The sequence below is a fragment of the Porites lutea genome, chromosome 2 (genome assembly GCF_958299795.1).
Source record: "Porites lutea chromosome 2, jaPorLute2.1, whole genome shotgun sequence".
Taxonomy (NCBI): Eukaryota; Metazoa; Cnidaria; class Anthozoa; order Scleractinia; family Poritidae; genus Porites; species Porites lutea.
The window spans coordinates 5,849,595-5,859,886 of NC_133202.1; the positions used below are offsets into that span (position 1 = coordinate 5,849,595).

The following is a 10,292-nucleotide window of genomic DNA, read 5'->3' on the forward strand; positions in this document are numbered from 1 at the left end:
AATTGTGTATTGAGTAGTGAAGTGCTTCCTGAATGGCAAACGAGTTCATGCACGAGTCCAAAACGTGAAGCCTTTTAATTCTAACCTTGGCGAAAGTAAACATTCACCAAAATTTATAAAATTCTAAAGTTTTAAATCCTAAGAAATACTCACTACACTGAAATCTTATAACAGCCAAAGTTCGGCCAAAGAAAAATGGTCAAATTTATTGGCAACACCTAACGAATTCGTCTACAGATTCAAAAGATAGTGGAAATATCAAAATCATCTTTTCATAACTTAGTGTAGGGGTGAAAAGGTTCGAATCAGTGCCAGCAGTGGTTAAAAAACACAAACGAAATATTTCTTCTAAACATGACAAAAAAAGGGTAGGGTGCGATATTTGCACGTACCAAAACAACAACAACAACATCGAGCTTTATTTGTATGACCATACAAGTACATACATTATTGCAAAAGCTATTGTACAATTCACAGCTATCCACGAGAAACGATGAAATATTTTTTCGGACCGGTTCAAAATCTGCTTTTTTTGCCGTTCAGAGAGTGAGAGACAGGAAGGAAGCGTCAATGGCTCTTCTCGAAGCCGAAAAGTCCTTGTTGAGGATCTCAGTTGATGTTTGTTAATATGTCACGAGTCAAAATAAATGAGAGCACAGCTCAGTTGGTTTGTCTGTTTTTGTAGCACTTCGAGTCATGTTTGCTCAATAAATAAACTCTACACAAATCCTGCTCGTTCAATTTCTTGTAAATCGACCATCTTGGTGTCGTACACAAACCGGCCTCAAGAAGTTTTGCGCATAATTGTGGTAATTTAGTATGTGGTATCCGACAAGACGCCGTTTTTATTTTTTATAAATGAGCGCTTAACAGTTAACTAAGAAGCTCTGATCGATATTACCAACAAGTTTGGAAGCAAAGTGTGTATTGGAAGGCGACTCGTCGTTATCTTAAAAGGTGCATCTAATCTACCGCTTTACAGAATTCGGACGTGTAAACTCCACCTTACAAGACAAAGGCCGTGCTCCTAGCCCGGCCAAACGTGACAAAACCGAGAGATTTCTGAAAAAATTTAGCCGAAGTAAGCTGGTTTAGGAAAAGCCCTTTCAAAAGGTTTCATTGTTCCCTAAATCACCCTTGAACTGCATAACCATACGGGCCAAGATCGCATTCACCGAGGAGGCCGGCGCAAACGTGATTTCTAAACTCAGTCAGTTGACGATTTTCTACTTTATGGCAAATGGGTCTCATTGATTTTCTTTACGTAAGTGCAGAAATTACATATTTGGAACTTAATACATAGAATTTTTGTGTATGCAGATACTGATTTCTTTTGCGGTTAGCTAGCTAACCTTTCCTATTTCAATGTCAATTTTGAAGACGTGATGTAGCCAGCTAAGTTTTGAGTCTATAAACCAGATCTACATAAAAGTGAATCTTTGGCGAGTATTTCACATGGCGTCATTTGTTTTTTGCTGTTAAAAAAGACAAGAAATATTGGGATATTTGACAAAAAAATTATTTTTTGAGTGCACTTGAAATTGAAGGTTTTTTTTGTAATGATTGAATTCAATGCAATGAGATCATTTAAATCCTCAACATTCCTAAAAGGGATGAAGCTTCAGATTATATGGAGCCATTAACTTCTTATCACAGGTCCCCTTTGCCATAAATTCCCGACAACAAAAATAAATCACCAGCTAGCAGAAGTCGCTAATTTTCTGATTCAGTAAGGTGAGGATATCTTTTGTACGCGAGGGGAAAAAGTTGCGTAGAAGGGCCTGTTGCTTACGATTACGAATATAGCGATTACCAAAACTGCGTCACGAAGATCGAGAAGCTTGATTTTGAGGTCATTTTATATTGCGAAATATCAAGGCCAGTTTATAAGTTGTGGTTTTTGCTAAAATACATTTATATGTATATAGTTTCAAATTTTTTCGTTCAAAAAACAACCTGAAAATTTGTTGCCGGCCGCGCTTCTCAATTTCACCGTCATCGTACGAAAGGGCAACGTGAATACTATCTCTGCATGAAAGAAATTTATGGCTATTATCCCAAGACTCAAACAGCGGATGGGAAATACTTCGCTGACAGTAACTCTGAAAAAGATTTGAACAGAGAGATATGCGTTTTAAGTGAATGAAGTTTGTATTTTCATCAGCTCAATCTCTTCAGTGTTGTTCTGAAATGAAATGATACCTTCACAGACCTTGTCTATGATTCTTTACGAAGCAAAGACCAAACTCAACCCGACACAGGAAATGAAGTCAGTAACTCTTCAGCGTCAATCTTTTACACCAGAGGAATTTTTACATCAAACACTCTCTACACATTTACTGGCAAATACTGTACTTAATGTGGAAATATTAAGATAACTGTCTGCTGGTGATAAATAGTAATGGTAATAGTTAGTACCCTACACTGAAAAGTGGTCCAGTTCGGTTGTTTAGGTCTTTGGATTCACAGTGAATCGAGCTACTGAGCAAGTCTGGCCTTACCTAGTATATTTTATCTGGTTCTCGCTCTGGAGTCCCCAGACGAAATTCTAAACTGAGTATTTATTAAAATCACACTGCAACAGAAACAGTTGTCTGGTAGTTCTTCTTTTACGCCGTGAATTGTGGTTTTAACTTTGAGTTTTTTTAAATGTGACCGATGCATGAAGAAGCATTTCCTTTTTTGTTCCTGACTGTGGTACTGGTTGGCATGCATCACGCTGTATAGGAGTGGATTTCATTTAAAACAGCGGATCACCCATCGCTTGGCGAGCAGCTCCCACTCTTCCCAATGATTTGTTTTGAAAAATAGACGCTCTTTGAATAGGGGTCCCAGCTTCAGGACACGTTGAAAATTCACTATTTTCACAGTGCCCACAATACACCTTGTTTACCTCCCAATTTTTTTAAATAAGCATTCTCCTCAATTTTTCTTGAAACGACTGTAATACCCAGGAAAAATTGGGAACAATGGCGTTGCAAACTTTTGAAGGGTAAACAAGGCGTAATAGGAGCAACGTGACAATTGTGAAGTGTAAAGCATCTGGTGCGACGTGGCATACAAACGAAACTTCTTCAGAAGTACTTTCACATGGTACCATTTACTTTTTAATATTCACATAACAAAATGACCAGATGACATGTGGAAATTTTTTTGGATGCAAAACTGGGGCACTTTTCGAAGCGAATGAGTTCTCACGCATAGGCATTAAAAAATTAGTCAGCAAGTCGTTTTTGTGGGCCTGTCTATTCTTCGATAGCCTGACACTGATTTCACGGTTATTTTAAGCATGGAAGCTCTTTGGGCGAAAAGGTTTGGACCCTATCTCTTTCACTTTTTTAGTCATATAGTGTGTAGTTCAAAGCACAAAACCCTACGATTTGATCATTGAAATCAGTAAAACCTCTTCAGTTGGCAACTGACCAGGTTGTATTCATTGTTTTTAATACTATTCAAAAGGAAGTTAGGGACCTTTCTTTTTAAATACTTCTGGAGACGAGAGGGATCAAATACGTAATGCAAACTTCGCCGCATTTTACTACAAGCTTAAATTAAAGTAATTCTCTAGCCTTATATAGGTAGTAAAGGCTAAAATAATAGCGAATTAAAACAAAGAGCATCACTTCATATCAACAACAAACAGATTCAAACCGCGTTCCAATATACTTTTAAAGGTTGTTTGAAAGCAACGTATTAAGTTTGATCAAGGCATTAAACTCTTGTCGAGTTGTTTAGCAAATACAAATATTTTGCCAATCCTGGAGGGAAAGAAGATGGCTCAAACTCGAACTAACTCGAAAGAACAACTTTATTTATGATGTAAGAAACGTTGTCCTAAATGCTTAAATCAGTTTACCAAAGCTGTGTAGTTTCAGAAAATGAAAGCAATTACAGTTTGAGATTGAAATTTTTTGGGGTAACATTACCGAGATTCTTCTTGGAATTTATAAATAGACTATTCACTTAGTCGAAATCCAATATGCATGGTTCTGAACCAAGAAATCTGAAAATAGAATGCTTAGAGTCGTTTGAGCTCCTGTTATAAACGGCTTGTGGTGCAAATTGAATTAGAGTAAATGGTAAAGCACAACAGTTTAAACTTAAGTTAATTTTGTTACTAATAGACTTAAGTGTGTGGCCTGTATGTTATAACTTTAAAATAACGTTTTGGCGTAGAGGAAATGCTTCGTTTCTGGTGATACAGAAGGGACAATGTTGTGGCATTTTCCATCATAGTCTGAATTTCTGAAAGTATCAGGTCTTGTTTCAAACAAGTTAAGATGAAGCAAAACCGTTAAGCAGGATTTCAGGTCGCGACGAAGGATTACGGCAACTTACAGACGACCAAGATTGATTTGAATGTGACTGATAGGGAGTGGCAGCCGAAGAACTTCACCGCTGAGCTGCTCCTTAATATCAAGACGTCTGGTTCGAAAACTCAATTAAATCTCACGAAAACTGCACAATAAACGACAGCACCGCTATAGAAGGCTGTTCAGTAGCTTTCATTCAGGTGCTCACATTATAGGATTTAAACCACAAACGTTTAGAGGCAAATTATTACTCCGTATTTGACCCTCTGTGCCAATGAAAGCCAGGGCTAATGATGTTAAGACAAAGATCATAGACGCTTTGATCTGCAGCAATCTGTTTCTCCCTGCCTTAATATAAAGAATAAACAAAAGGGAAACCAGCACACTCGGCAGAGAGTTACAATATTTCTTCGAGATACTAATGATAAGTAACTGCTAATTTAGTTTCATTTGTTTCGCGCTGATTCGTAGCTCTCATAATACATTTGGCTTTCTTTGACTCGACAAACTATCTAGGACAATCCAAACAGAATTAGCAAAACTCAAGAAAAACTCATTTTGTACAAATCAAAAAATCCATGTGAACCGCCTACTGCTTGATGGGTTTCAATTAATGGTTAGACCATAGGATTTCAGTTAAAACCTCGTAACTATGACCTGACTCGGCAGTGACTAACTTGTTCTTCACCGTTTTGTGAGAAAACTTTGTAGCAAACTCGCTATGTCCTAAAACGTTTTCTTTGAAAGATTAAATGCGCGGGTAAAAAACATAGAAAACCCCGCTGCTACGTTCATTGAAAAAGCTGATAAATGAATCGGTATAATCTGACTGGATAGGAGAGAGCATATCCGTTCAGTGGCCAAAAACTGTACACAGTGTGACCACTTCCCCACCGGTTTTCCTTCCCTGACTTGATATCCTTTGAAGTTATAAAAAAGCCAGCAAGAAGTACCTGCGCTTCACAGTAGGTGAAACACATAAGCTGTCCCGAACTGACGGATGAAACATGAAGGGGTTGATACCAATGATACGTTGTAGAACGGATATATGAAGTTGCGCACCACAGCGAATAACCGCTCAGGTTGAATTGGCTTAATTTTTCTAATGCTTTTATTCTCAATTTTTACAGATAGAAAAGCATTAGGACTGCCGAACTAGCCACAGAGAAATTAAAGATCACAGAACTGAGTGTAGGTTTCAGTCAGTTTAAGATGACGCCAAAGTTGAAGTGCAAGCTGTCTTTGATGCACGTCCGCCCCGCTATAAAAAAGCGATCACTTCGGGAAATGAAAAAAAATGAAAAACATCATGGCCCGGATAGCAGCTCTCTAAAAGGGCTGGCTCAAGTGTTTCAAGCTGAAAGCAATTAAACGACTTGGTTTGCCGCAAGTTGTTGTTGATGAAAAGTTTGGCCACCTTATCAAACCTTCAGAGAGCGGTTATCGGCACGCGTCTTATTACGACCACACCGAGAGCATACACGACCAAGACAACTACGCGCACGGTTTCTTCCCTTTCGTGAATGTTTAAAGGCTATAGCGTCAAAAACCTGCCCTTTCCTATAGCTTAGGTTTTGAGAGAGACACACTATGTGTGAGATTAGAGTTGAGGTGAAACCAATAAAGGGATCTAACTGGTTTTAAGCTCTCTAATTCCGCTGTTGGCCAAGAACTAGTGAAATTCCTCACGCTTTTCCCTTTAGCTCGCTTTCTTTTTTCTTGGTTGATCTGACGGGAAGTTTCTAATTACAAAATAAAAAAGTTTGCCCCTCTGACAACGCTACATTTCAGGAGAATAGATTGGGAAAATTCTATACTGGAATTGACCTAAATTGTGCGTGATTGATTAGATAATCCAACAAGATCTCGCACTTTGGCAAAAACCTAACAAACTTCACACGAAGAATAAGATGAATTCTTTGCGAATTTTATTGTGTAAAATGGCATGCAAATTAGCCACTACTAGGAGGCTAAGTGGACTGAAAAACGTGTGAATAAAAACATAAGCACAATCATGTACACAAATGTCTATTTTGTCCTTTAAAAATTAATCGCTTTTGCTTATAGCAGGGATTTTAAAGTACGAATAAATCAGATTGAAAAATACAGTTCTATATTATTAAATATAAAAATTGGAATCGTATCTACAAATATTTCTATGCGATAATTTACATGGCCTTTTCTACGTTTAGTTTTCACTCCTAATCAAAAAGCATTATTAGCTGGTTAGGTTTGATTACAAAACAAAGCTTTCTTTGGAACAAGATTGTTCAACACGCCCTAGTGATTTGACGGATTGCTTTCCACTGGTTTTGGACCAAATCTGCCCAAAATTCTCAACATGGATCAATGAAAACCAAGAATTACGTGCTGCTTTTTCGTGACTGTCTGCCTGATAGGCTGCGGTTTGTACAATCGGGTTTGACGACGACCTATTTGCTTGGGACCAATGGTTATTCTCTGAGTACGGGGAGCCCGGCGGGTGACACATCACAGAGACCTTGTGAAGGGCGAGTTGAAAGAAAACAATGAATGTTGCTACTAAGCCTAACAAAAAACAAACTTCACCGGTTCGCAAATCAACTGTCAAACTAACTTGGCGCTAAAAACAAAACTCAGAAAACACTGCCGTTCGAAAAGGCCAAAGCTTAAACTGTATATACTTGATAATCGTTCTATAAATTTTTGAAAGTATTTCCTTGGCCATCAGTTTTCTAAATAACGTCTCGGATACAAATAATTGCTTTTTCTGTACACATCTGTCCCAGTTCTAAAAGGGTAAAATGTACAAAAAAGTTAAGTAGCTTTGTATGTTTCCGTCCGTGAGAGAAGTGCTAAACCTCAAAGTGTCCAGAATAAACATGATTACTCTAAGACGCGTTCAAAAATCATAGAGTATACTGAGGCACTGGCGCAGTGTGATAAGAGGCACTAGAACTTCCAAACTGACCTTGATTGGCTTGCATGGCTGGTACAGCTTGGCCACTGCTACTACCAGGAGTGATCAGACGCTGCGACTCAAACATTTCGCGCACATTTGGGAAGCAGTTGCCGTGTGGCGCACTGGTGACAGGCGGTTCACCTCCAGAATAGCTGGGAGAAGAATACCAAGGCCCGGGTCTTGCTACGGTGGGTTCGTACTCGGCAGTGTACTGAGCGTGAGGCTGGCGGTGAACGGCTACTTCATCTACGTGCGGACTTTGGGTGGCTTGCTGATTGTAGTGGCTCAGATGAGGTGAGTATCGGCCGGGAGTCATAGGTGGGTGCTCCGAGCCCATCTGAGGATCGTAACGATGGAGGTAAGCTCTGCTGTTGGGTGTGTTGGTGCTTGAGTAGGAGGGAGAGTGACAAATTGCGTATGGAGGGCCCGAGTAGTTGCCACCGCCTTGCTGCCCATTTTGTGGATAGGAAGGGTAGTTGATCGTGTATGCGTTCTCGTAGATGGTGCAAGGAGGAACAGTGGGGAAGGATGGCGGTGTGGAGGCGCTTGTATTCTCATTGATTTCACCAGGCGAATTACTAGATTCTTCGGCGCTAACCATGCACTCTCGTTTGCAAGATGTTGGACTGGATTTTGATGAAGGAATTTTACTCTCTGATTTAGAGGAATCTAGTGATTCTGAGCGAGCTGTTTGGGTGTTGGATGACAAAGTTTCACGCTCTTTAGAGCTTTCTTGAGGAGCGGAAGTTGTTGCTGGTTTTTCAGAGCTTGTTGTCTTTGTGTCGGCGGAAGTGCCATGCTCTTTTTTGTCCTGATTTTCGGAACCGTTGCTGCTCTCTGATAACGTCTTGTCTTTCTTCCTGAAACGCTTTCTCCTTCGCAGGTAACTTCCATTTTCAAACATGTTCAAACTGTCCGGATCCAAACTCCAGAAACTTCCTTTGCCAGGCTTCTTATCATCTCTTGGGACTTTTACGAAGCACTCATTTAAGGAGAGATTATGACGAATCGAGTTCTGCCAGCCTTGTTTATTCTCTCTGTAGTACGGAAATCGGTCCATGATGAATTGATATATTCCGCTCAATGTTATTTTCTTCTCTGGCGCGCTCTGGATGGCCATGGCAATGAGCGCGATGTAGGAGTACGGCGGCTTAACCATCTCGTGTCTCTGATGAGGCACATGTTGTGACCGCGGAATAGGCGGATAAAGGCGATCTTGCCTTGATGGATACTGTCCGTGTGAAGGGTACACAGGGAAATGAACTGAAGAATAAGGAGACGCACCGGCTCTGTAAAAATCATAGCCTTGATTTCCGTACATCGGCGCGATCATGTTGTTGTTTGCGGTAGCCGAGTTGGCAGGGTAAGGATACATGGACATCACAGCTCTCGAAAATCACTCCGACGATGCCCGCTTTGAACCTGGACGTAAATGATTTGATTAAAGCGTCGTTGCATGCACTTTGATTGATATCTGGCTCTTTGCGCGAGTCACGCGCAGTAGATAGACGCACTGTAATAAGATGTAAATTCGTTTGTCACCCCTTGATCGAATTACACGAGTTATAGATCTGTCGGTTATGCAATTTTACCGCGCTGGCCAATCGCAGCAAGCATTCCTATCTGAGGGCCACACGCAGTCATTTACTGCCTGATCCATTAGTCGGGCAGAGCGGCCATTTCATTACGTTCGTATCTTTTCAACCAATTGCATTATTTCCCCTGTCAACACCATTTCAACAAGACGCAATTGTTCAGTTCATGAAAGGTGTTGCTGCCAGAGAAGTATTCGCGCGGGGGCGACTTGCCACAAGGGAAGTACTAATTGCTTGTAACCGAGAAGCTTCTCAAAGCGTAAAACCATGCGTGCATTTGCCAAGCTCGCGCACTCATTCCAGACTGTGATTTACAAGGGTACACACCACAAGGCAGGTTTTGAGGACGTTGTGGCTTTTTGTTTGGTTAGGTAGGCTCAAAAAGTGGACAATAGAGAACCATATGGAAATCTGACAAGGCAACAAGTGAATGCCCACAACATGTGGAGTACGTCGGTCTTTAATGTCCATAACTGATCCTTGTTTGATTGATTAGGGGTTTTGAAAATGTCTCGAAAAGGATGAATTTGCAGGGAAAACCCTGAAAAAACAAGAACTTGACTATAATTGTTGTGTGATGCGAAAGAAAACAAAAGTGACAAAGTCGAGGTTTTACAAGTGTCACACCACACACACTATTAGGGTAAGAAAATCGTGTATCGGGCAGACAGAAGATTATTGGGCACCAGGGAATTAATAGAATCATCACAAAATCGGCTTTTGATATGGGCTGAAAATAATCATGAGCTATGGGACTATCTGACGCATGCAGGACACAATGCAAGCTGAGGATCTTTGAGGTATGATTCGGCGGTTTTTTGACACAGCTGTCAAAAGGCGTGACTGTCCAAGGGCTTATCTGCCGCGATAATGAATAGTAGATTAGCATAACTCCCAGTCAGCACTCACGGTTTGCTGATTGACTTATGAATGACTTGTCAGATTTTTATCACTGCCTTAGAAGTTATTTACCTGAAACCCAGAAAAAAGAAAGTTACTTAAACCCAAGCTTTCTGATTTTGCAAACAAGTTTTGCACAGGAAAAGCCCAATGTTCCTTTTGAACAGGTAGCAGCGTGTAATTAAAAAAAAAAAAAGAAGAAGAAGAGGCCTTTGCACTTTTAAAGGTCCTCTCACTCAAAGGTTGTTCGATGGAAGCTAAAAATAAGCGGAAAACCGAAAATAGCATCCTTTCATCTCCTTACCGTTAATTCCCTGACTGATCGATACCAAATGGGCAAAATCGACATTAATTAGGCAAACGGGGTCCTTCTTTTGTTTGAAACAGCGCTAGAGAGGGAAAAAGTATTTTTCGGAGGAGGAATGTTGGCAAAAAAGTTAATCGAGCACATTTCGCAATTTTCCTCAAACGTTGCCAAGGGTTTTACGTCAGTAACTGCGAAAGTTCACGATTGGATTAGCATGTCATCAAATGAGGTATTAG

General features: G+C 40.3%; 1 protein-coding gene across 1 annotated transcript; it reads right to left on the reverse strand.

The window, feature by feature from the left end:
- Positions 1–6,219: 6,219 nt before the first annotated feature.
- On the reverse strand, positions 6,220–9,911 carry LOC140927515 (uncharacterized). Its single transcript, XM_073377177.1, has one exon. It carries the CDS (start codon positions 8,633–8,635, stop codon positions 7,202–7,204), a length of 1,434 nt encoding a protein of 477 aa, XP_073233278.1. The 5' UTR covers positions 8,636–9,911; the 3' UTR covers positions 6,220–7,201.
- Positions 9,912–10,292: the final 381 nt, after the last annotated feature.